This window comes from Psammomys obesus, unplaced genomic scaffold, assembly GCF_907164565.1.
Source record: "Psammomys obesus unplaced genomic scaffold, mPsaObe1.curated_primary_1811, whole genome shotgun sequence".
Classification (NCBI taxonomy): domain Eukaryota; kingdom Metazoa; phylum Chordata; class Mammalia; order Rodentia; family Muridae; genus Psammomys; species Psammomys obesus.
This window is the reverse complement of record NW_026596040.1, coordinates 24,321,488-24,348,870: the sequence shown is the minus strand read 5'-3', so window position 1 is coordinate 24,348,870 and position 27,383 is coordinate 24,321,488. Positions and strand designations below refer to the sequence as shown.

The 27,383-nt window shown below is 42.7% G+C and overlaps 1 protein-coding gene across 3 annotated transcripts in view; it reads left to right on the top strand.

Annotated features, from left to right (window-relative positions):
- The first annotated feature begins 388 nt into the window (after positions 1–388).
- The window catches only part of Piezo2 (piezo type mechanosensitive ion channel component 2), a 348,488-nt gene continuing 321,493 nt past the window's right edge, over positions 389–27,383 (top strand). For all 3 annotated transcript variants that reach the window (XM_055622927.1, XM_055622925.1, XM_055622924.1), the window contains exon 1: positions 389–460. In XM_055622927.1, the coding sequence (XP_055478902.1) occupies positions 397–460 (64 nt within the window). In that variant the 5' untranslated portion in view covers positions 389–396. The remainder of the gene's footprint in view (positions 461–27,383) is intronic.

The window sequence follows — 27,383 nt, the reverse complement described above, 5'->3', positions numbered from 1 at the left end:
AAACTCCTGGCCATCCCTGACCGCCTTCTCCAAAGCAGACAGAGGACAGCTACCGTCCTTCTTCCCTTTCCTCGCCGCCCCCATCCCTCACCACTCCCAGAGTGTGTCCCTCCCTTGGCTCCCTCCCAGGCGACCCCTGGAGCAGCTGTAGTTGGATTCTGATTCCACACTTCATGGGAGGGCCACAGGGGCTCGGGCGCCTGGCTAGGTGGCTGCCGAGAGCACCCTGAGCCGCGGCTCCAGCCCGTCGAGCGCGCCGCACCAGCTGAGACGATGCCAGGGCGGCTACGAGCCGCCGGCCCCACGAGGCCCTAGGCAGACATGGGCCTGGCGTCCCAGCTCTAGGGACCCTCGAACGTCGCCCTATTGCTCGGACTATCAAGGACCCACAACACGATGGCTTCGGAAGTGGTGTGCGGGCTGGTCTTCAGGCTGCTGCTCCCCATCTGCCTGGCAGTAGGTGAGTGTGCTGATGGGGGTGACTAAGGAAGACAGGAGGGGCATGGGAGAGGGCTTTCTAACAACGAGAAGGGGTGCAGAGCTCCGGGTTCGGTTCTGAGAGCCCACTGAGCAGTCTGAGTGGCAGAAGCTTTAGATAAGCACTGTTTGGAATGTGAAAGTCCTGCGCTCTAACTTGGCAGTTTAGGGCTCAAGACCATGGTGTTTCTTAAGTGTGTTCGGATAATTAGGATTGGCAAGCTGTGGGGACCCGTTTCTTTGAATGTAGTCAGTCGTGGGCTACCGTTAGAGGAACACCGACTTGTGTGTAAAGGATGCTAGTAGAGCTGGAAAGCGCTTGTAGACAAGAGACCCTCCCTCCTTGTGAGAACAGCAACTTGCTGGGACACCCATCACAGCCACCACCATCACCCTCTTCTCCAGAGTTTCCAGACGCTCAGCACATGGTGTGACCAGAAAGGTCTCAGGCCATCTCTCCTTCAGCCTACACTCCAGAAACCAAATAGGAAGAAGCGAACAGTTCCAACAGTAGCAAAAAGAAAAAGAGAGACGAGGCGGAAGGAACTGCCTTGATGATTCTCTAAATAGAGAATTTTCACAACAACCTCCATTTAAAACAAGAAGGGATGGGTGCTGGGACCATCGCTGGTGCCAGCTTTCTGGTGATATTAAAGGATTAGGAAATGGAACTCACTCTTTGGGACAGACCAGGGTAAGAAAGTCCCGTGTGTGGGGGTTGTTAGTGATGCTCCCAAGGAGGCCTCATCCTCCTCAGTGGCTCTAGGGGGTTAGGAGAAGGAGTAGGTCTGAAGATCACAGCAGCTGCAGGAGTCTGCAAATTTTTGCCATGAGTACAACATTCTATCCTAGTCCTAAAAATGACAGAGCTCCCTCTACTCACACGAGAGCTAGAAAATATAACTCTGTATCAAGTTGTTGCGATTACAAAGAAATCCCTGCCCTCCCACAAAAATGACCCTTTTTGTGTTTAGTTTTGTTTTTGTTTGTTTGGTCTGCTTCTGTACCTGACCTAGCTGGGAAGCTGGGAATTACATCGATGCTGAATGCGTTATCTGCTCAGGTATGGAAAACGCAGTTCCAGTTTTGGGTGTCTGCAGGAGTAACAACTTTAGTTGTTGCCTCTGGGAGACCTAGCTGCCAAAAACTGCAGAAAACGGGTCTCTGAGAGAGGAGTGAGCAGCAAGGCACGGTAACAGGTGCTTCTAGAGGAAAACAAGCCAGCCCTGACAGGCTGGTGTTGACCTGGACTGTGAATTTCTAGGCTTCAGGCAGGGCCATTTGATCAGTATTGCCGAGCACAGCTTCCTCAAAGTCCATGCGAATGTCTCCCCTGCTAGCTTTGAAAGTGATTTTGAAGAGGTTTCTTGATGCGCAGGGCACACAGGTGGTGTCTCTATTTCTGTCTCCTCTCTTAGATGCGCCTCACACCTAGATTTGCTAATTGTAATCTATTTAGGTCCCAAGTTCATCAGGGACCTTTAGTTTGTAAAGATGCCGGGCCCTTGGGTCAGAAGCTGCCCTATTCCCTGTTCCCAGCCTTTTCACCTCCTCCCTGCACCCCCTTAGCTGCATTCTCTCTCCTACCCAGTAGGATTCCTCACCCCTTGCCTGGGGCAGTAGTTTTGCAGTGGCTGTTGGAAGAGTTAAACAGGAGGCCATCTAATAACCATCTGGATCCACTCTATGAAATGACAGCAGGGTATGGTCCCTTGGTTGCCTGTGGTCTCATCTAGGTGTGGGGCTTCTGCAGGACTCAGTTCACCGCCACTTTCCTCCAAGCCACAGAAGCCGTGTAGAGTCATTTCCACTAGACTTTGGTGATGCATTCCTGGAGCCCTTTAGTAGGACAAATGCTCTCAGACATCCAGAGGAAAGTAGTATAGTCCAGAGGCTCCAGGGGCCCTGGGGCAAAGCAAGGGCACTGCTCCAAAGCTGTGGTCACTGCTCCATCATTCCTCCTATTTCTTCCACAACCCTTCCCTGAAGTATCCATATTTGCAAGCTTGAGCCAATGGGCTTGGCCTATCTCAAGATGCAGATGGAGTCTGTTTTGAGGTTGGGACTTTCTTGGGAGTTGCTGCACTTGTAAGGCTACAGGAATAGTAGCCCTGGACCCATCCTGCCTCCTTGCAAGTTTTCTGGGGCCTAGTGGGGGACACCTCCCCTGTTTTAGTCTTAGTCTTTCCTCTGCACTCCCATACCTCTGTGGGTTAAGGAGACGTGGGAGCACGCTAATGTAATGTGGATGTGTGAGTATGTAAGAGTGTGTGCCTAAGGTGTGAACACATGTGAATGCGTGCTATGTGAGGTGTGAGGTGATAGGAATTAACCTCGGTGTGTGTGTGTGTGTGTGTGTGTGTGTGTGTGTGTGTGTGTGTGTGTAGCAGGCAGTGGTACTTAAGCTCAGTTTATAGTGTGTGACTTCTTTCAGTCTCACAAAGTCTGATGGGAGAGAGGAAAAAAGAGAAGCCCCTGGATGGAGAGAGAAGAGCTTCCAAAGAGGCTCACTCCAAGAATCCTTTGCCTGTTGGCTGTGGCTTAGAAAAGACAACCCAGGTCCCAAGATGATTGGTGCCTTGAATCACTACATCTTTAGGAAGGCTAGGTAAAAATCACCTTATTTTGGCACTTGCTGCCTGTCTATAGGAAATAGAGATTTTTCAAGGTTATGGAGGTTTTTTTAGGTCTGCTTGCTCCCAAGGTGCCACTAAATCAAATGTTCAGATTTCCCTAATATCCTGAGCATGGAGAGCACAATTATCTGCTTGCCATTAGAATCGATTCTATTTTATGTCTGAGTAAGGCGGCCTTCAAGAGCTTGCCTTTATAGAAACTCACATACATTTCCTTTAAACACTGTTTTTTCTCTTCCACAGGATATAGAATTTTTCCCGAAAAAGTGCCCTGCTCTTTTCAACTAATGGGTGATGTTCAACATGAACTGCTTTTGTGGTTAGCCAAGGATTAAGTTTCTCTCTCTCTTTCTTTCCTTCTTTCTTTCTTTCTCTTTCTTTCTTTCTTTCTTTCTTTCTTTCTTTCTTTCTTTCTTCCTTCCTTCCTTCCTTCCTTCCTTCCTTTCTTTCTCTCTCTCTCTCTTTCTTTCCCTTCTTTCGTTTCTTTTTTCTTTCTTTCAAATTAGCCCTCTACAGGAAATTAAATGGAAAGTGATAAATGATGTTGGGCCTCTTGTGTGCAGGTGTTATGTTTTAACAACCAAACCAAACTATACGAGGATATGTTGTTTACCATTCGGAATGAAAATTTGTTGACAGATGTGTCCATTTCCATAGCCACTGGACATACCAGATATCTCCAGAATAATCTATGATAATTTGCTAGCCAATTGCCATGTGCATAACATAAAAGAGAATGGCAACAAGGCTCTTCTGTAATAAAAAAATCTATAGGCTTTGTAATAACATATGATCATTGTTGATCATACATTTTGTGCTTATTTTCTTTCAGTATGATTTCAGTTTCCAATTCATTCCCCCCCCCCCATTTCTGGTGTTGAAGACTGAACACTTGCATCTTCTAAGAACCGAAGCACTATGCTAACCTTCCTTCCCACTTACCTTGAAGCAAATGACTTGAGGTTATTCCAGGATTAGGAAGGATTAGGTTGTGTCCTGGTTTGGTTTCTGTTGTTTTGATAAACTTCATGACAGAAAGCCTCTCGGTGAAGGAAAGGGTTTATTAGGCTTATAGGTTAAAATAAAACATGAAGGGAAGCCAAGACAGGAACCCAAGACATGAACATAGAAGCAGGAGCTGAATCAGACGATGGAGGAGCAACACTTACTGCCTTGTCCACTCTGGCTTGCTTAGCTACCTTTCTTAGACAGCTCAGATTCACCTGTCTGAGGTTGGCACTGCCCACAGTGAGCTGGACCATTCTGTATCAATCAGCGCTTACAAAAATGCCCCGCAGATGAGACAAGTCTGATAGAAGCAATTCCTTGTCCCCAGATATGACTAGTTTTGTGTCCAGTTGACAAAAACTAACAGATTGATTTGAAATATGGAGCTCCTTTTGATATATGTCTATTTGTGGTTATTAATGTGTCTCGTTATAGAAAAATTTCACTCTTAGATATCGTTTTGAAATCACACTGTGCATAGTCCAAAAATGCAAATGAAGCTAATTTTTGTTTAAGCATTAGGAATCTTTGATGTGATTTGTGCTTGGCCTACTGATTGCTATTGTGAAAGCCCTCAGTGGGAGGGAGTTTTAGCTGCCAAAGCATTCATCAAGAGCATTGAAACGAATTTTGGTTTTGCTCACATCTTCTCCGCCTGTTTACTACTCCTAATTTCTTACAGAAGGGAAAGGCTTAGACTAGGCTCTCAATCCTCCTAACTCTGCAAACCCTCTAACAGGTCCTCATGTTGTGATGACCATGAAATTGCTTTTGTTGCTACTTCCTAACTGTCATTTTGCTACTGTTATGAACCTAATGTAAGTATCTGTGTTTTCCAATGATCTGAGAAACCTGTGAAAGGGTTATTGGACCCTCCAAAGGTGTCACAACCCACAGGTTGAGAACCACTGGCTTAGATGCTTATTGTTTAATTCCAGAAGAAAATACTTCAACCCAGAAGAGCAGGAGTGGTTGGCATCTGAGATGTGCGGGCTAGAATTCCATGTAGGTAACTTGCTTTGTAGGAAGTGTGTTTAGTCATAAGTGGATACCAGCACATTGCCTTGGAGTGAACCTTTCCAGGAAGGCATGTTGGCAGCTACCATGACTTGCCTGTGGCCATTTCTATGTGATTCTAGAGTCTTTTCTTCCTCTTTCTTCCTGTAAAATGGAGCCAGTGCTGCCTTCTGGGTAAGAGCGGACACAGTCACCTCTCTCTTGCCTCATAAACTAAGCATGCTGCATTACATTTATGAAGCCAATAATGAGAGCTGGCCTGCTTACTCAGAAGTCTGAGGCCAACAGGTAGTGACCTGCGCCACGAAGAGGGCACAGGAAGACTAGAATTCAGAGCAAAGCAAAGTAGCTCCTCCTGTAGAGTTGAGCCATAACGATGAGTGTGTTTGTGAAAGGCAGGGTTTTTGAATAGCCAGGCTTTTCTCATAATGCAGTGTGTTAGATACCAATTTTCGTATTAAGTAGTACATTCTTATTAGGATTGTACTGTTAGTGTTTATTTTTGTCATTGTGACATTATGTTCACAGTCTTTTTGATATGATTATATGTTTTTAGGGAGACTTTCATTTTTGCTTTTTGTACTGGTAATCTTTGATGTCACTTAGTGGCAATGTGTAGATTATTATAAATTTTTGGATAAATATTCAGAAGAACTTAGGATAAAGAGTGTAAGTATATCTAGATGTTTAAGAACAATTAATAGGGGCTGAAGAGATAATTTTGTGGTTAAGAACACTTGTTGATCTTTTAAAGGGACTAGATTTTGGTTCCTAGCATCCATATGGGTGGTTCACGATCACCTGTAATTATGGCTCCAGAGAGACCCAGTACTCTCTTCTGGACTCCGTGGGCATCTGCACTCATTTGCGCGCACACACACACACACACACACACACACACACACACACACACAGAGAGAGAGAGAGAGAGAGAGAGAGCACATGTACACACATACAAATAATTTAAAAGAAAACAAACTTTAGAAAAAGAGCAAGTAATAACAATATGATGATGCTATGTGTGTGATGTATTAGAAAACATTAAATTTTATATGATTTTTCAGATTAATGTGGGATCAAGCAAATAAAACAAAGAAAATGTTCCATTTGGATGGAGGCTAAACAGAAATTTGTGTTGGGAAAAAAATTAAGATTTTTTTTTTGGAGGGAGGGGGAAGGGATCGCTTGGTGATTCAGAACACTTACTGCTCCTCTAGAGAATCCGAGTTTGGTTCCCAGCATCCACAACAGAAGGCTTACAACCACAGCAACTCAAGCTACATGGGAGCCAAGACCCTCCTTTGGCCTCACCAGGTACACAGAAACAAACCACCCCTCCCCCCCACACAAATAAGAGAAAAATAATATGATTTTTGAAAGAAGAAATACTTGGCTATCAGCATTGGTGTTTCTTGTATTTCTCAGTGTCCACATGGTCACCAGACCCTGCATGACAAAGTGCAATCAAAAAGAGGAGGAGGCCCAAAACACACAGCAGCCTGCGACAGAGCCTGTTGAATGATCCCAGACATCCTTAAACTGTCCAGAGATGAAGGCACCCAGCACATCTTGCTCAGCCTCGTGCTCCTCTTCCGTGAGGCTGAGGTTTTGACAGGCTTATCACACACTCTACCGCTGAACCACCCTCCCAGTCCTTTTCTATTAATAAATCAATTTTGAAACTTTAGGGTGATAACACAATTTTATATTTTTTTTTCAAAAAGTTTTGGAACTCTGTTAGTTTTCTCTCTCAACCGAGATCACAAACTCACCTTGGCCTCTGTTTCCTGTCCTCGTTCAGTCGGTCCTGTCAGAGCAGGACATGTGTGTGTGTGGTGTGTGTGAAATGATGCTCACTTCATGGTGGCTAAGAAGCAGAAAGAGAGAGAGGGAGAGGCCAGGTTCCTAGATCCCTCCCAAAGACGTGGTCCCAGTGACCTAACTTCCTCTAACGAGGCCCCACTTCCTAAATGTCCTTCCACTAGTTACTCCACAAGCTCTTCAATACCTAGTAGACTATCTGGGGAACATTCTAGAACCAAGGAATAGTATATAACACAGTTTACTAGTTTAAGGTAGTTTCAATGTCTCCTGAATAATCCCCAGCTCCTTCTCTTCCCTTTGTGGTAAGATGGTAAAGTGCTGTGGTTATTACCTACAGGTTTTTAAATTCTGTTTGGAAAACAAACCTGCAAGAAAGTAAGATGGACCCAGTGGCATGCTTTTGTATATGAATTTTCAAGTCTTAAGTACATTTTATAAGAAATAATAGTTTTTCTGTGTAGGTGTTTGTGTGTGTGTGTGTGTGTGTCTTTTCAGCTGTTGAGTGACTGGTGTCATTCCACCACTCATGTGGAGGTTAAGAACTTCCCTGATACTTTCCTTAACTGTTTTCTTAGAAAGTTATTGATTCCATGTCTCAAATGGAGGTGACTGTCCCCTTGTGTGGCTTCAGACTTGAAAGTCAGCCTCCTGCATTACCTCTAGCACGGTTAGCGTCATGCATCCTCTTGAATCGAATCCCCATTCCCTGCAGGTTTCTCTGCTGTTCTCATTCCTGCCTGATGTTGAGCAGTGCCTTTTCTTTAGTCAATAGGCTGCCATTTTGGCTCTGTTCTTCAGGAGTCCTCTTGCCTAAACACAATTCCAATTGTAATGGGGCTTAGCTAAAGTCAGCATTGTTTCTCTCACATGGGAATAAAGAAACCTGGGGTAGATAAAACTTGAACATGCCCATCTTACATCAAGCACCTGATGTTTGTACTTTTGTACATCACAGTTTAGAGAGGAAGTTCTTGCCTCTGAGCTGGGGACCATTCACTGCATCGGGCGTTGCGGGGTTCTAGGAGATAGTGCCATGGGGTAATGCTTTGCTGCAGAAGGCCAGGCACATTGTTTCTACTGATGGAGGATGGAGGCAAATGGGAATCAGGAGAGTATGACTGACAGAGGTCTATGACATCTCTTGGTCATAGTGCTTTTTAAGTGAGTTAGACAGGTAGCTTCCAAATTCTGACTTGGTCTGCATTAAGCGAAAGAAGTCTTGTTCAGAAAAAGTCTAGCTTGAATCACTAAAACAGAGCCACAGCTAGTGCCGAGGCATGAGTAATTTATACATCCAAAACTGCTTAAAGGACTAGGAGGGACCTTGCCAGGAGACAGTTACAGTTGCATTTTGCTTCTCCTACCTTTGAAAAACAGGTCTCTTTATTTTGAGTACAAATGTTTGGACATTGCTGAAATGAGGACTCATTGTCCATATGTCGGTGTGAGTCATTTTGTTTCTGTCACTTGGATACACTTGAGATGAGTGGGGCAAGAGAGGTCTGAGAGGTGAGTATGGGATAACCTATATATCCAGTCACTATTAGGGGTCAGGCTATCACTGGACATTCAGGGTATTCTGTGATAAAAAGCATTTGGTAAGAAAAATATTTAATAAGTAAGACAAAACATAATGAATCATAACAGTATGTTTGATAGTGATCATTGTAATAAGAAAATAACCTTTTTTATTTGGTTGCTGATGTGATACACGAGGAAAATAAAAGGCCCTGGAACCTACCACAGAGGGCCTCTGAAAGACTCTACCTAGCAGAGTACCAAAGCAGATGCAGAGTCTCATAGCCAAACCTATGGCAGAGTGCAGTGAATCTTATGGAAGAAGGGGGAGACAGAAAGACCTGGAGGGGACAGGAGCACCACAAAGAGACCAACAGAACCAAAAAATCTAGGCAAAGGGGTTTTGTCTGAGACTAAAACTCCAACTAAGGACCATACATGGAGATAACCTAGAACCCTTGCCCAGATGTAGTCTATAAGCATCTCAGCCTGAATGTGAGTTCCCTAGTGAGAGGTGCAGGGGCTGTTTCTGACAAAATCTCAGTGACCTTGAAGGCTCTTTGATCAGCAACCCCTGGAGAGGACAGGAGCGACACAAGGACCAAATATATCTGGGCACAGGGGTCTTTTCTGAGACTGATTCTTTTCTTCAATTTTAAAATAGTTTTTGAATAGCTAACTTTTCTTATATTTTTGTGTATTCAAAATTGTGTTTCCTTTTCAATTTCATGCATTACTTCGTAAGAAAATTCTTCATATTCTAAAATTAATAAAATGCATGTTTGTGTAGAAAAAAAAAAGAAGAGCCCCAACAGAGAAAGTGGCAAACCTTTCCTAGGGTTGGATCTATATTTAGGAAATCAAACACACAAATCATTACTGCACATGGTTTCTGACTTTTGTCAGAATTTCAAATTTCTTTTTAAAATATTCTTTTTATTTTTTATTTTTTTATTATTATAATTTACTACAATTTATTCAATTTGTATCCTGGCTGTGGCCCACTCCCTCATTTCCCACCCTCCATCCTTTTTCTCCCCCTATGCCTTTCCCCTAGTCCACTGATAGAGGAGGTTCTCCTCCCCTTGTATCTGACCCTAACCTATCAGGTCTCATCAGGACTGGTTGCACTGTCTTCCTCTGTGGCCTGGCAAGGCTGCAAACCCCCCCGCCCCCCGCAGGGGGAGGTGTTCAGAGAGTCTGCCACTGAGCTCATGCCAGAAAAATCCCCTGCTTTCTTTACTAGTCTCCCCACTTGGAAACTGAGTCTATGGGCTACATCTGAGCTCAACCATGTTTGTAGCAGCTCTATTCGTAATAGCCAGAAGCTGGAAACAACCTAGATGTCCCTCAACAGAGGAATGGATACAGAAATTCTGGTACATTTACACAATGGAAAACTACTCAGCTATTAAAAACAGGGAAACCATGAAAATTTCAGGCAAATGGTAGGAACTAGGAAAGATCATCTTGAGTTAGGTAACCCAATCAATTTTCTTTTGAAGTTATTTTTCACTGACTGGAAAACTGAGTTGTATGGACACACATCTGACTTTGTCATGCAGGTTTGTGACCTCAAGTTATGGACATCTCTGCTTGTTGGATACTTCATCTGCAAAATGAATGTATGATGACAGCATTAAGCTCCCAGGAATGCTTCAAATTTAGATGGCCCTGAATGTCAAGGGCTTTGAATGGCACCTTCATTTAATAGCTCTTGATACTCTAGATTGAAGTGAGTCCTTGTTATAAGTTAAAGAAAAGTATTGGCTGGTTTGAAGACTTGTTCACCACTAGCAATACAGTTTCATGGACAGTCAACATTGATGATAGTTTTGGAACATAAACAGAGTTTGGACAATGGCCTGTTGAAAGCTGAGCGTGGCACTGGCCTCACCCTGCTTTCTCCTGCCAGTCAGATGCAATGGAAGGTCTCTGTGGCTTTGTTCATTGTTACCTTGGATATATAAAGCCCATCAACTGTGACATCATTTTTCCTTCTTCAAACTCTTTCCCAGACAGAACACTTTGCATTGTCCCCACAGACTCATCTGGTACCTTGTTCATAGTCATAGTGGTTTTTTTTTTTTAATTTTAGGATTAATCTTTTCTTTTACACACCTGCAAGTCCAAGATCTACTTGTGGTCCTTGTTAGCATCCTGGCATTAAATGTCAGACATTAAATGTCAGGCATTTAGGCCATCTTTCTAAGTTGCAGCTTTCTCCACCGAAAAGATTATACACAATATACCAGTATAGCTGTCCAGCAAGGGCTCTAAGACACTCGGTCCTCAGCTCTATTTTTTTCTTTGAATATATCAGAAATCTTGATACAGAGATATAGTTTATTTTCTCCTACTTCATAGTTTCCAAGTTCCTGACTATAAAGTTTACAATAGGCTAATTTATGCATTTTAGCTCTCATAAATGAGAACATTACTGTGGCAACCAATAATCTGCTGCACAAAGAAGGAAAAACTCACTTGATAATGTGAAGTTTGACCGAAGTAGCATCCTTGAAGTGCATATTATTTTTTAAAGTGCTTTCAGCTCTTCTGGAACCACACACATCGATCTGTTTTCTCTTGTGGTCAAATCCTTTAGGTCAGCAGTTCTGGCCACAGGTAGAGAAAAGGAGAAGGAAGACAAAACTTTAACAAGCTGGTGATTTTTTTTTTTAACCAAAACACAATGGAAATGAGTTACAGTTACGGGCATGATTGCATCGTCTCACCTCTTTTCTCTGTTTCCTCAGACTGCACCTGCTCGCTTCCTGCAGCTGGCTCTCACACTACAGGGTTAATAGGGTCCTTAGGGAAGGGTCTACTCCGGTGGTCTGGTGAGCAAGTCTGGAACCCATTAATAATGAACCATGTAACTTTGTCCTTTGCTCTTCCATGGCTTCATCTATAGATTATGTTCATGATTCTCACAGTATTATTTCTGCCTATCACTTTTGAAAGCGAAGGGCATGGCTGTACATTACCATTTCACATCCAACATGTGAGGATTTGGGAATTCAAGTGGTTCTAGTCTCTTAAGGGCCATCTTTCACTGCCCTGAAAGAAAGGCTAGGAACTGCCAGTGATTTTTTTTTTAAATTTTATTTTTATTTTTACAGGCCAGTTTATACAGGAGAGACATTCTGATTTAGATTTTTAGATTTGATAGTCTGGAGTCATGTGGATTCTGCATCCATTACCAATGATGGCCACAAAGCGAATAAACTGCATGGTCGCCCTGAGTTTTGAATCTGCAGCATGATTGCTAAGAGTCGGAGCCATCGAAGAGGCCTGATTGCTAGTCAGTCAGCTATGAGATTCCCCTGACCATCGCACCTGGCCCACTTCTTCCCCCCACTGACTCCTCATCTCCTCTGTGGGCCACACTGTCAGCAAAGACCCTCCACCTCCTCTATGTGCTGGGGAAGCTCCCCCCCAGGAAGGCCCTGACATATCTTGAAGACATAAGGATTTTTATAATCTATAGTTCATATTTATAAAGAAAACCAAACTCTACCCTAGCAGTAACCAAGGCTGAGTGAGCTTACAGAGACAGAATTATCTAAGAAAGATTTGAGTGAAGAACAGATATTTTGAGTAAAATGCTTGATTTAATCAGTGTAACATTACAATGATACAATAGACCTTAGGATCTTTGCTACGTAAGGCTCACATCCTTAGAAGTGTTGGAAAGATTACGCAGGATCTGCAGAAGTGTCTGGAGTGTAAACTCTTTGTCTTTCAGGGCCCCACCCTTCCCTCTTCTCCCTTATCAAACTAAATTTAAGTCCTTGATCACACTGGGCCCATCCAGACTCCTCCCATTGGCCTTGATGCCCACAGTCTATCTAGCTTCTAAGCAGTAAAACCTTCATAGCCAGTGCCAATTCTGCCACTTGCATGCCATGGCACATAGCTCTGGCCACACATATTCAGCCAGGAGAAAGGATTACAGATCAGATTACAAGAGTTTAGAAAGAAGGCTTGCCATAAAGTGGGGATGTTTTCTTGTGAATTGGTATTTTCTGGGACCTCTAGTTCTCTAGGATTGTTCATTAGTCACTGCAAACCTGTCTAGCAATACTATTCAAAGCATTATGAAATGGCTCTTGCATTTCTTCAGAGTCACGTTGAAGTCTTTGTCTGTGGTGCCTAACTACAATTCCCTTACCCAGCTCCTCCCTGGACTGCAATTAGAAATGCTTTGGGCTGTTTTTACACATCATACCATACTCCGCTGGGTGCATCTCAAGATCCAGGAAGCTGAGGTAGGAGGGTGGTGGATTCAAGGCTAGCCAGAGTTAGATGGCATATCCTGATATACATATATATATATATCATATATAATATACATTCATATTATATATATGTGTGTGAGTGTGTGTGTGTAGGATGATAAGGAACTCAAGACATAGACAATGACTCTCAGAGATTATTTGACCATTGCAACACTGGGCTGCTCAGCCCAGTATAGCCCTACTTAGATCGTCAGGATGGATCTAGTCCTGAAATGTGTATTTTAAAGATAGTGCTGCTTTTTGAAGGAAGAATCCTGGCCAAGGAAACCCCGAAGAGTCTGTAATGTGAACTACAGTGTCGCAATGCTTAATACATTTCAGTCCTCAAGGAATGCATTTTTAAAAAATAAAAATGTAGTTGAAGTGAATAGTTTACTAGTGGTTTTCTATCTTTTTGTCATTTTTAGGAATCATCCTCTGCTTTGAATCAATTTTCCCTTCCCCCTCCTGAGTCCTGAGATCTATATACATTTCCCAGCAGTCATCAAAACCCTACAGTAATGGGAGACTGCAGGCGCCCAGCACTTGCCTTAAAATAGCAATTGCTTTGTTTACCTCAGATGTCAAAGGAAAGGCATGCCTGCCTTTCGCTTGATTCCTATCTCTTTTTTCCTTCTGATGTTACTGCTTTCTAGGTTTGTTTTCTAGCTGCCACACCCCCCACCAAAGCTGGACATTCCCCAAAAGGGTAATAATGTAAAAGTCCATTAGAGTTATTACATTTCTTATTTGTGTATTCCCAAATACACAAAGTTGTTGGCTGGCCCTTCATGTTAACCTTAAGCCTTGATAGAACCAGAAGAGACATCTTCACTTGCCTGATTTTTCTCTCCTGAAGAGCTAAAGTGTAGAGGCGGGCAGATTTGAAGAAGCGTTTTGGAATTCTGTCTGTAGAGCGAGTGGCTCAGCACTGATCTAGGCGTGTGTAACTCGGTACTCCTCCCAAGCAACTGTTGTTAGGGACTCTGAGTGTTAACAGTGTTTGCAAGTGATTTTTCTTTGCCTAGACTTTCAATATCTTCCATAAATTTTTTTAAATGTGTTTGTTTTTTTTTTTTTTTGGGCAATTTCATACATGCACCTAATGCGTTTTGATGGCACCCACCCTTCGGCTCTCTTGTTTGTCTTCCACTCTGGTTGTGCCCTCACTTTCTAACAAGCCCTCGTGTATTTTTTTATATGTTGTCCACTGAATCTGATTAGGACTGCTTACATGAGCATGAGTGAAAGGCTATTGGCTGGAGCATGGGCAGTGTAGCAGTACTTACACCACTGAAGAAAATGACTCTCACTCCCTACACAAGCGTTAACTGCCCACAGCTTCTCAGCTATGGGAAGGGTCTTATCTCTTGCATTCTTTCTGCTTCTTCTTCTTCTGAGATGATCTCTGAACCGCGGATGTTATGCTCTAGGTATTCCATTTAAGGCAGAACACTTAATAAGTATTTCCTCCCAGTGCTCTGACTAGTTATGACTTTCTGTATTAGTTAGTACCCGTTGCATAAAAAAGTTTCTCTGACTAACCCTTTTCCTCTCCAGCATGCTTTTTTGGTCATGGTGTTTTGTGTTGATCCCAGCAATAGAACCTTAACTAAGACAAATGGCAAGAGCCTGTATTTTAGGGGGACTTATAGGACCCCTCTGACTAACAGCTCATAAGGAGGTATGCTGTAAGTAGTACTGGAATTTTCATTTAATAGTTCATAGCTTCTTGAAGTAGCATTATACACCTACCTATTCAGGATACCCCATTGATACTTACAAGAAATAGATTGCAAAGTAGTACCCCTCATGTTACCTTTTTATAGGTTCTCACGTTTGGTTAACCTACTCCAATTCTCTCCTCTTCCCCACCTCCCCAGACCCTTTCCACATAAACATTTTCACCATTGTTAATGTTATAAAGGGCCCAGACATAAGTCCACACAGCTACAGCTGTCTGTTTTTTTGTTTGTTTGTTTGTTTTTTGGCAGTAATTCCAGAAATTCACATTGGAGAAAAGATAACCCTCTAACAAAAAGTACTATGAAAACTGAATGTCTGCATGACAGAAATTAAACTAGATCTGAATCTCTCATCCTGAAAAAAAATCAACTCCAAATGGATCAATAACCTCAACATAAGAACTGAAACTTTGAAACTGCTAGAACACACACACACACACACACACACACACACACACACACACACAGAAAGAGAGAGAGAGAGAAGTGTATTTGAAAATACAGGTATAAGTAAGAACTCTCTGACTCTGGTCAGAAAATAAGACCAACAGCTGACAAATGGACCTCATGACATTAAAATCCTTCTGTAATCAAAAGAAACAATTAATCTAGTGTAGAGTCATCCTAAAAAATAGAAGATCTTTGTCAACTATAAATCTGATATAGGATTAGTACCTATAGTATACAAAGAAATCAAAACACAAAATATCAAAAACCAAAGAAATCAAAACTTGTGCTATGAAATTGAGTAAAAGTTCCAAAAGAATAATTACAAATGGTTAGTAAACATTCCAAAAAGGGCTCACCATCCTTATCCATCAGAGAAATACAAGTAAAAACTACTTTGATATTTCACTTTACCTCAGTTAGAATGGCTTTCATCAAGAGAACAATAATAGTAGATGCTGGCGAGACTGTAGAGAAAGGGGAGCCCTCGTTTGCTTGTGCTGGGAGTGCAGAATGATGCGGTCACTGTGGAATCCAGTGAAGAGGTTTCTCAGAAAGCCAAATACAGAACTGCTATATGAGCCAGCTGTACTGTCTCTGAACATATGTACCATATGGATTATGTGTCCCTACTACAGAGATACTTGTACATTTTGTTCATTGCTGCCTTGATCACAATAGCCAGGTATTAACTGGTAATGAAAATGTGGTCCAAAACCACAATGAAACTTTACCATCTGTAAGGAAAAATGAAATTATGACATTTTCAGGAGAATGAATGGAACTAGAAAAGATACTGAGGTGACCCAGCCCCCGAAAGATAAGCACTGCATGTTCTATCTCATGTGTGGGTCCTGGCTTAGAATTTTTATTGTTGTGTTTGGTGTGGAGGTCCTGGAGAGGCTAGGAAGCTCGAAAAGTGACATGACAGCTGTGGAAGGGGAAAAAAAAAACTTAACAAGTCTGGATGTTGGAACACCCATAACTTTCAGCGTCTTAAGCTACCATTTAAGTCACTGTGAGAACTGAAGAGGTTCGTGACTGTACATTTTGAGACATGCCTGGGCTCGTCATTCAAGGCCTTAGGCTCCGAAACCTGTCCATTGGCTGCTTGTTTTGACTAGAGCTCTGCCACTGGGCTTGTAAGTACTGAGTGATCAGGTTCTTAGGTTCTACGACGCATCCACGTTTCCCCAAACCCATCTGACCACAGAGCTGCCATTGCTGCTCCTGGATCAGATCCACGTACTGGAAAACTCTGCCCTTCTGGAATTGTGAACTAACAGGAAGACCAATGAAATTATCTTTTAGAAAACAAATTCCCAATCTCTCTCTTTCGGTGCGAATATGAAGCTGATAATGACTGATGGTCACTGTCATAATGACCAGGAGAAAAATGGTCTTATTTTCCTTTTCTAATTCTAGGTTTGCTGACTTATTATGATTTTTTTTATCTTAAAAATAAAACAGGTATATATTCACTTATATAGACCTATAAGATAAGATAAACATACTGAAATCTATACACCTAAAGAAGATAAAGAAGAAAGAGTACCCAGGGTATGATGATCAATCCTCACTTAGAAAGACAAATGGGATGGACATTGGATGTAGGAACAAACAAGTAACAGGATAGGAGCCTACCACAGAGGGCCTCTGAAAGACTCTACCTAGCAGTGTATCAAAGCAGATACTAAGACTCATAACCAAACCTTCGGCAGAGTGCAGGGAATCATGTGAAACAAGGGGGAGTTAATATGACCTGGAGAGGACAGGAACTCCACAAGGACCAAATATATCTGGGCACAGGGGTATTTTATGAGACTGCTTTTCCAAACAAGGACCATGTATGGATGCAACCTAGAACCTCTGCTCAGATGTAGCCCTTGGTAGCTCAGTATCCAAGTGGGTACCCTAATAAGGGGAACAGGGACTATTTCTGACATGAACTCAATGGCAGGCTCTTTGACCTCCATCCCCCCTCCAAGGGAGGAGCAGCTCTGCTAGGCCACAGAGGAGGACTTTGCAGCCAGTCCTGAAGATACCTGATAAACCAGTGTCAGATGAAAGGGGAGGAGGTCCTCCCCAATCAGTAGACTTGGAAAGGGGCAGGGAGGAGATGAGGGTGGGAAGGTGAGGTTGGGAGGGAAAGAGGGAGCGAGGGAGCAGGATACAGCAGGGATACAAAGTTAACAAACTGTAACTAATATAAAAAAATAAAAATAAAAAAACCCAGGTTGTTTAGAAGGAAAGGGACTGTTTAATGAAGGAGGTATTCAACAGCTGTGGAGTGCCTGTAAGGGAATGAGATGGGTGTGACATGGATCAAACAGCAAGAATTGAACTGAGTCAGCATGCCATGGCCCTGCGTTCTCACTGGACTCTTGCTGGGTCCTCCTGAGGACTTCCCTTTCAGTCTTCTATGTAACTCCTCTGTGAATGCAGGCTCCAGGGATCTTTGTGACAGCTAAATCACTTGTCATTGTTACGTCTTAAACCCTCCAACATTTTCTTACAGCATCTAAGAAAACTCTGAGTTGCTTTTATGACTCAGATAAGGAGACATTCGATCTGTTTGTTCTGATAATGAGCCTACCAGAGTCTCTGTTGGAACATCAGCCCAGCCCCCAGGCCTGCCTGAATATCACCCTGCTCATTTGCAGTCCCAGCCTGTTCAGGACACATCTCATTCCCCTTTATCTGTCTCGTTTCTTTCATACTAATGGCTTTGCTTGTTGTGTCTGCTTTCACTTCCTCTTAACTCCCCAGACTAATATGTTTGTTCTGGGACCCCCCACAATCTAATTTGTCTGGCCCCTGCTATATATACAGCATTTCAGGTGGGCCCAGGCAAGAGTAAACCCCCAGCAATTCAGTCCAGTGCCCTTCATGCTCACATGACAATGATGAAAATGGCACCTTTGCAGTCATTATAGCATTCATCTTATATGGTAGCTGGAGAGTTCTAAAAACAGTATAGAGCTGGAGTGGCAGAAAATTTTGTCCAACATGTCTCCAAGGTCTTCAGTACTGCAAAAATGAATGAACCAACTGAGGTATTAACAGGCGTTTTTCTGTTAAACAGTGTCTGGCATATAGTATGCCTTTCCTAAATCCAGATACTGTGAGGTTGACATTTAATTTAAACAACATTTGATATATAAAGTGTGGTTCCTGGCTCTGCGATTCTTGCAGGCATGTCTTAGGCTTTGAGGTTGTTATCTACAAAGTTCAGCCTTGTGAACAGCACAACTGAGTTACAAAGCCAAAGCAAGCAAGCAAAACACCACAGAACATTTCATAGTGTTTCAGGTAAGCTCATGGTTTTGCATTTGACCAAATTCATAACTGTCCTTGGCCACTTGGCAGTCCCAGGCCATGGATTAGGCATGTCTATGTAATGCCTAGCATGGAGACTGCTGATGGTGGTTATTGCATGTGTTAGGAGTGCTGGGGGTGATGGAGTGTGAGATGAGGAGCTCCCGTGTGTGGAAAGAGGTTCTTTGATAGGCTGAGGGACAGATAGGGTGACAGTGACAGTGATGGCTCTGGGAGCTCTTGTCTGCTGTTGTACAATGCCATAGACCTACAGGAGAACAAGGAAGCCCAGCTGGACAGCGACAGAGCAGCCTTTATCCCCCAAGAGATAAAGCTGTGCCACCCCCCAATAAAACAGTGTCGTCACCTCTGGGAATATCAAAACATGAGGGCGAATGCTTCAAGCCAAAGTGGCCAGTGTTTGTGTGCAACATTGTTTGGGTCAGGTCCTTGTGCTATTCCCCAGCAGTGGGTAGGACACAGAGAGAATGGAGCTTTCATTCCGCAGTCCTCAATGTCTTGAACACTTGACTGCTAAATTCAAGAACAATGCAGGGGTTCATGGGTAGTCCACTGGCAGAGCAGGAGAGCATGTGTGCTTAGCCTGGCCCAGGCAGGCACTTCCATCCTGAAGCTCGAAGAATGCCACCATGTATGGCCACGTAGAGCCATTGATACCACAGCCCAGCACAAAATCATGAATTTACTTAAAACATGACGTTTTCTTCGGCAGTTCATTTGACTGCATAGTGCCTGAGTGTGAGCTTTGGAGATGACCATGCTGTGTCGCAGTGTGAAAGAGTTGGACATGCCTGTACTGGGCACTAAACCTAGCCATAAACCCAAAAAATTAAATTAAATTAAAAGAGTAAGTGAAGTTCAGAAATATTTAGTGACTGAAGGGCTTGGAGGAGATAACCCGGCTTGTCACACAGACGCTGACAGCAGCTGGTCATGTACGTGTCTGTCTGTCTTCCAGGAGGCTGTACTGTCCTTTGCAGCCGTCTGTGAGAATTACATGGGAATCCCCTGAGTCAGGGATGTGAAGACTGTTCCCTCTCTTGCTCTTGGCTTATCTTACCGCACACTTCTAGCCACTTCATTCACTCAAGCAGATAAGAGCCAATGCTGGCAGAGACATTCCAACACTTGGGAGAAATTGGCAATGCTGAAAGAGAGAATCCCACATTACAGTCAGCTGGGGCGAGAATGTGGTCCTCTCCTGGGCTCTAGTCTCTTTCTTTGGCAGAGAGTTTTTAATGCTTGCTTTGAAGTTTCTTCCTTTCTTCTATGATGGTTGCAACATGACTTCCTAAAGCCAGATTGCTCTTCCCTAAAGGCCAAGCCTTTACTGAGCATGGAAAGCGTCCTGACTTCCTCAGATACATAGGGGAATCAGTTAAGTTTGCTCTGAGGACCAAACAGGCTACTTGTCTGGTATACAGTTGTTCAGTTGTATATGGGGGCAAGGATGACTTGCTTCCTTCCGAGAGCATCTTGAGACTTGCAAGTTCCATATTCAGCATTGTAACACTGTGAAAACACTGTAATGATGCTCATAATTTAGGTGGTTTCTTGTGTGTGCTGGACTGTGTTGGTGAACCATATTAATGCCCTTTTTTCGTTATAAGTTCAAGAAGTCTGGGGTTGGCATTGCCTTGTTCCACAGTCTCTCCACCTCCTCTTGGGGTTCCTGGAAGCCAGAGGGCTGAGCACCGGGTGTGTGTACATTTGTGGGAATTATTTACTGGTTGCTGATGCTCTGTAAAATAAGCACACTTCTCTTGAATTCACATATGAAGAAATAGATTGAGAAAATAGGCCTTTATAAGAGGGAAAATTACTCAGAAATATTAAGAGCTTTTTTTATCGTACGGTCACACATTAGGAAAGGGTGGGCCAGGAGGTGGACTTCAGACATTAGTTCTTCATATTTAATCCAGTGCATTGCTCTCAAGGACTCTCAGTCTTGTGAAAAGCCTCTCTGGATTGTCCAATGTATTTTCTCCATCTCTGCCAGAATGATCTTTTAAAGTAGAAAATCAAACTGTGCTTTTTAGCTGAGTCCAGTGCTTAAAAATTGAGTTTCCTTCACTGTGAGGGGAAAGGGGTTGGGTTCTTGTTGGGTTTTTCATGACTTCTCTACCTGGAAAGACTACTTCCTGTCTTCTCCAAGAGCAAAGCTCTGCCAGGATCCAGAGGGCAGGGGTGAGGGTAAGTGACTCTCCAACTCTGGAGACCCATATAACAGACTGCTGGCCTTTGTGCCCATTTCTGTAGAGAGTCGTGTGGTGAGGTATCATATCATCGAGGCGTTTGCAGCTAGCAGTTTTGGATCCTGGTCTTTTGCACAGGACACTGTATTGTATGGCCAGACACACAAAAAATGGTGACTTAAGAAACACAGCAAATTCAGAAAGAACCTGGAAGTAATTCCTTAAGTCATTGTCTTCATTTCCTCTGGGGATTTGTATAAAGCAGCTTCATGACTCTAGAGGAACAGGAATAATCATATCATCAGATTCATGAGGACCCCATCAGCCAGGCACATGTTGAATAACTCACAGTTTCAACTACAGATCAGACTGAAATATCCTCTCTTGGAATGCGACTCATCCAGTCATCCAGAAAATATGTGCCAAGTACAATACTGCTCGCTCGCGCGCGCGCGCACACACACACACACACACACACACACACACACACACACACACATACTCCTACATGCATGCACACGTATACACACACACACGGTGTACAACATGATGTTTTAGAATATGTATAAATTGATAAATTGCTGAGTGGCTAAATTGTTTAATGTCATACAAAACGTAGGACTTCTGCATGGCACACAAACTAACTTAACACCTTTTTCATTCTTGAAAACGAAAAAAAAAATTCACTCTTCTGTCCTCACGTTTTACACTAATACATTGTGGTCTCTCCTAGTGAATCAAGTTGATTGTCATTTCATTACAGTGTGGAAATCTCAAGGTGTATTATCCCCACACAAGGTCTGTGTTTCACTGGGCAGGATCAGCAGCAACTGGAGTGCCTGATCTGTCTGCTGTGGGTTTTTATGTCTGGCAAGACAGATGTTGCATTTGGTCCGTGTGAGACCTTATGTATAACCCCAAGTTAGCACTTGTGAATTGTTGGGCATATATTTCAACTCTCTTAGAAGAAGACCTATTTTGGAGAAAGTGAGTAACATTTTTAAAGAAATCTTTTTGGTAATTTCAGATGTGTTCGCTACAATAGATTATTAAATTGGGGTGCTTACTCAAAACAAGATTGGACGGATGGACATAAGATAGAACATTAGATGGATGGATGGATGGATGGATGGATGGATGGATGAATAGACAGATTAACTCACTCTCTAATAATTGAATGAGTTCAACAGGTTGTGGTCCCTTGCCTTTTATTCTGCACTCTGACTCCCTCCACAGTATTTCATTATGTGAGTAACCCACTAGGGCAAAAGTAGATTTTGACGGTGTAAGTTTCCAGCACAGTTCTTTTAAAGCATAGTGAAGCAAAGGCCATTATTCTAAACTGAGCTGTAATAGGTCAGTGTACTTATGATCACAGGCAAAAATGTTCTTTTTGTCCACCTTTCCCTTGTTTACCCAAGGAATTGATGTTTTTCTCTTTTCAATAGAGTCAGTGAGAAGTAGGGTTGACCTTTCCACCTTCCTCCCTCCCAACTCAGTTGCACCTAGAGCGTCCCACAGGCAGGCTGCTAGGGCCTAGCCATAAAACAGGACACAAGTGTCCCTAGAGAGAATTCAAAATTCTCACATAGATTAGCATTTGTATTTCTTTCTCTGGGTTGAACTTTGTGTAACTTTTAAGATACTACAAAGTCCTACAGAAGCAAAGGGTTAAGTCTCTTTGGGGGCCTACTTAGCCTGATCTAGTAGATAATTGATTTTTTTTTTATTTGAGTTAAAACCTAATGTAAAACAAAGTAACAAATAAAATCTGTATTATGGAATTAAAGTCGTAGTAAATCATCTTGAGGAAATCATTTTACAATAAACCAGCACACAGCATGCATGAGGAATTTCTTACACTTTCATTCTTCAGCTCGAAGGTGTTTTTCCATCTGGCATCGTTTCTGTGATGAAACACCCTGGCATAGTTGGGATTTCAATTCGACCCAAAGGTTAGGCATGATCGATCATGTCTTCCTGTTTTGTCTGATGTTCTGGTGCTGTTTGGAATTCTTTGTTTTCATCTTAGAAAACAAACCCTCACACATCTTGGAGTTCTCTATCTCTGATGATTTCAAACAATTTGTCTAGTGTGCTGAAAAAGAAGCAAGTGTACGAGAAGGGTAGCTGGGACAATGCCTGCATGGCCTGAGACCGTTAGGCGCAGTGCTAGAGACAGCTTGTCTGCTAGAGGTGGGCACTAGTATGAGATGGTCATTTCTGGCTTGAGCCATTCTTCAGATGTCATTGACTCAAGTGCATTGTGTGAATGATGACGTTACCAAGGTGAAAACAAATGTTACCTCTGGGGAATGAGGCAAGTTTATTGGAATTGGTTGTCTGAGAATTGCTACGTATGTGCTGTCAGCCAAGCTTTTAGCCATCCAGATGGTAAGTAAAGACAAAGCTTAGTATTTTTAATGAAAGGAAAAGAAGCTAGATTTCCAGACTCAGGAATGTCATTGACTGCAGCCACTTTATCCACCCAGTGGCTTTGGAGCAGCTGTGTTGGGGTGCCAATTTCCTTAAGGAATTTGGTATGTTGGAAGCAGAGAGCACTGACTTTGTGTCTGTCAGGTCTGGTGATGCCCCTGGTACAGACTGAAATGTAAAGAGAACCCTATTGAATCCACAGCTCTCCTAAGTCCTACCTTTTAAAATCATTAGTTGGGTCTTTCACATGAATGCCACATTTTGATCCCAGGAACAGACATCAAAAAGCAAACTTTCTGTGTTTGCCAACCAGAAATGTTTATGTTCTTAGGTCCCAAGAATTCTAAGACTCACTGATAGAGGTGGCAGGGGATATTTAGGGAAAACGTTTCTAGAGATATGTTACATTGAACCTAGTACATGTCAGTCTTCTCTTCCAGAGAAAGGCTGAGTCTTCAGTTCAGGAACGCAGTGACTAATTTGCCAATGCTTTTGGCGCTGGACTGTGTAAAGTTCCCAAAGACCACGATACTTATGGGTGTATACATGGTATTTGTTATAATCTGATTGTGAAATATGTATACTGGAATAGAACAAATCCTATTCTGTAGTGCTGGGAGCTCAGTTAAATCACGACATGTACAGCTTTAACTGTAGTGATTTCCTCAGAGAACATGGTATATCAACATTCAGGAACTTTCAGATTTGGAAATGTCTTGTGATTTAGCCAGAGTGCCTGTAACCCTGAAAATCACATTTTGCTTCTACTGAGGAAATAATTTCAATCCAGTGTCACTTGAAGCACAGTAAGTATTCAAATTTTGTTTATGTCAAGAAACAAAGCAATCCAGCTCCTAAAGCTTCTTGCCCACACCTCTGGAAGCCTTGTTCTCCAAGTTCCTGTGTACATTTCCGATTAGTGTCTCTGGGACTTAGAAAACACCCCTTTCATAGGACCCCCACATCCTTAGACATTTTCAAAATAATATACCAGCCAGAAGTTGTAAGTGTAGATATTGAAGCCATTGAGAACATTTTGAAGAGTGGCCTTATGTTCCGTTTCTTAATCATTTCATGAAAATCTTCATGCTGTGCCGACTGTAAAACTTTGCAGCTATTTGGCAACTCTATTTTGCATATTATCTGCATTCCTTGTTAGAGAGCCTTTTACGGCTTCTCTTTCATCTACTGAGATTCCCCCTTGAAACAGGTTGGAAAAGCTCATCTAAAATAAAGGGGAAAGTGAAATCCTTTGTAGATACACAGACTCCTGCTAGATATTCCTATGTATTTGCATTCTATCATTTTGAAGAACAAAGATTCTGTTTATAGTTTTTGCTGTCTGACCTTTGGCTTATCCTTTGTGGGACCCAAACTTTAATTAAATATTTAGAATGCTAATGGTTTTAAATTTTTATTTATTTTTTATTAATTACAATTTATTCACTTTGTATCCCAGCTGTAGCCCCTTTCTTTGACCCCTCTCAAGCCCACCCTCCCTCTCTCTTATCCCATGCGATCCATCTTTATTCAGAAAGGCAAATGGGATGGACATCGGAAGAGGGAGAAAACAGGGAACTGGACAGGAACCTACCACTGAAAGACTCTACCCAGAAGAATGCTAATGTTTTAATGCAAACATTCTGTGTGATGTTATGGTTATTAGATAAAATACAAAACTCCCAGTCAAATTTGAATTTCACATAAGCAATAGATGCTTTTCTTTTAGTATACTTTGCTTCCTGTAGAATTTCCAACAGTTAGGATTACAGACAGTGTTCTTCATATTCCCATATTTTAGGCATACCCATGACTTCATATTTTGTGTAATTTTTTTTTATTCTTTGCTTTTATCACACCACAATAATATTTCTATCCTGTGACACACTTATTATTTCAGTGGCTATATACTATTGATATAAGGTAAGTTCTGACCTTATTCAACACTTATTTATTTGTATGTTTTAGCTATCTAAAATATTTTTCATTTAAACATTAATTTAATATTTATCTTTCTTAACCTCACAAAGATTTACAAAGTGTAAAAGAAACAGAAAGAAATTGAAACAAGGACTTCCATTCTTTTTTTTTTTTAATAAATAAAATAGATTTATTTGGGCTCATAATTCTGGAGATAGAATTGGCAGATTATACCACAACAGAATATTTGGCATCTCATGATAGGAGCCTATGAGAGTGGCCAGGGCCAGATGGATGGGAACATAAAGAAAGAGGAGAAAAGAGGTCAGGGAGGGGCAGGCTTGATCCTTTATTTAAAAAAAAGACAAAGATTTTTTTTTCAAAATAGACATCAGCTAGATTACATGGTTCAAAAATCATATTTATTTAAAAATAAATAAACGGTTGTATAGCCTTATCTTGAAAAATAATATTCCTGTCCTGCTCCCCATTTTCTCCTTCTTCCAATATCTATCCCATTTGCCTGAATGAGGACTGAGCATCTTACCCAGGGTCCTCCTTGCTTAGCTTCTTTAGGTGTACAGATTTGAGTATGTTTATCCTATATTATATGACTAATGTTCACTTATAAGTGAGTATATACCATGTGTGTTTTTCTGCTTCTGGGATGCCTCACTCAGGATGATCTTTTCTAGTTCCCTGCAAATTTCATGATTTCCTCATTTTTAATTGCTGAGTAGTATTCCATTGTGTAAATGTACCACAATTTCTGTATCCATTCCTTAACTGAGGGACATCTGGGTTGTTTCCAGCTTCTGGCTATTACAAATAAAGCTGCTATGAACATGGTTGATCAAATGTTCTTGTTGTATAGTTGAGCATATTTTGGATCAATGTCTAGGAGTGGTATAGCTGGATCTTGAGGTAGCACTGTTAGTAACTGTCTGAGAAAGCACCAGATTGATTTCCAAAGTGGTTGTACAAGTTTCCATTTCCACCAGCAATGGAGGAGGGTTCCCCTTTTTCTACATCCTTTCCAGCATGTGTTGTCACTTGAGTTTTTTTTTTTTCTTATCAGTTACATTTTATTAACTCTGTACCCCAGCCATGTCCCGATCCCTCATTCCCTCCCAGTCCCTCCCTCCCTCCCTCCCTCCTCTCCACCGTGCCCCTTGCCAAGTCCACTGATAGGGGGGACCTCCTCCCCATTCATCTGATCCTGTTTTATCAGGTATCTTCAGGACTGGCTGCAAAGCTCTCCTCTGTGGCCTAATAGGACTGCTCCTCCCTTGGGGGGTGGGGAGGCCAAAGAGCCAGTCATTGAGTTCCTGTTAGAAATAGTCCTTGTTCCCCTCACTATGGGAAACCATTGGTTACTGAGCTACCACAGGCTACATCTGAGCAGAGGTTCTAGGTTACATTCATACATGGTCCTTGGTTGCATGTCAGTTTCAGAAAAGACCCTGTGCCCAGATATCTTTGGTCCTTGTGGAGCTCCTATCCTTTCCTCATCAGACTAACTCCCCTTTTTTCTTATGATTCCCTGTACTCTGCCAAAGGTTTGGTCATGAGTCTTTGCTTTGAAAACACTGCTAGTTAGAGTCTTTCAAATGCGCTCAGTAGACTCCTGTCATACGTTCAATGCACATCCCATCTGTCATTCTAAACGAGGATTGATCATCTTACCCCGTGTCTGCTTTCTTGTTTATCTTCTTTAGGTGTGTAGATTTCATTATGTTTATCATATCTTGTAGTGTGCATGCGCAGATTCTCTAACTATTGCAGTGGCCTGCAAGCCACTATTACGCAGTTCTGACTGAGATCCAGGGATTGTTTGCCTGGATTACCTTGGTGGACCCACAAGGCAGAGGCTTCACTGTTGGGGTCGCTATCCCAAGAATCCCTCTGATGCCCACACTAGGAGTGTGGGTGGCAGGGATCTCGTCTGGTTGCTTCTGTGGAGAGGCCCTGGGTCTGGGGCAATCTCTCCCTAGAAGGCTCACTCACTCTCTTGCAGGACCAGTTGGAATGCACAGAGGTTCCCCTTGCTCACTACTCTCTGTTTTGGTCCTGTTGCGGAAGTGCACGGGTAGGCTATCAGTCAGCTCTGTGACACTGTGGCCGCAGGACTCGGTGTCCACCTTTCCTGTGTGCTGCCTCTTTGTCCTTTCCCTCTGCCAGGAGGGGTTATGTTGACTGGTCCCTGGGTGGCACGGGAAAGAGTTAGGGTGAGTGTATTCAATCCCAGATCCCGGGCCCAGATCTCTCTGCCAGAAGCAGCCTAGCAGTAGAATCTATGTTTGCTGATCCCAAGAGAGTACCGGGTAGGGTTGAGTGACTTCAGATCCAGAGCTTGGGTTTCTCTGCTAGGGGCCGCTGGAGAGAGGGTGCTGTGTCTTTGGCAGGCTGCCTCTCTGTCCTTCCCCTCTGCTAGGTCAAGCTTATGGAGGTGCTCTCAGGGGAGTGCCAGCAGGGGTTGGGGCTTCTCAGTCCGATCCTGAGCTGGCAGCATTTCTCTGCGGGGGGGGGGGGGGGGGGGGG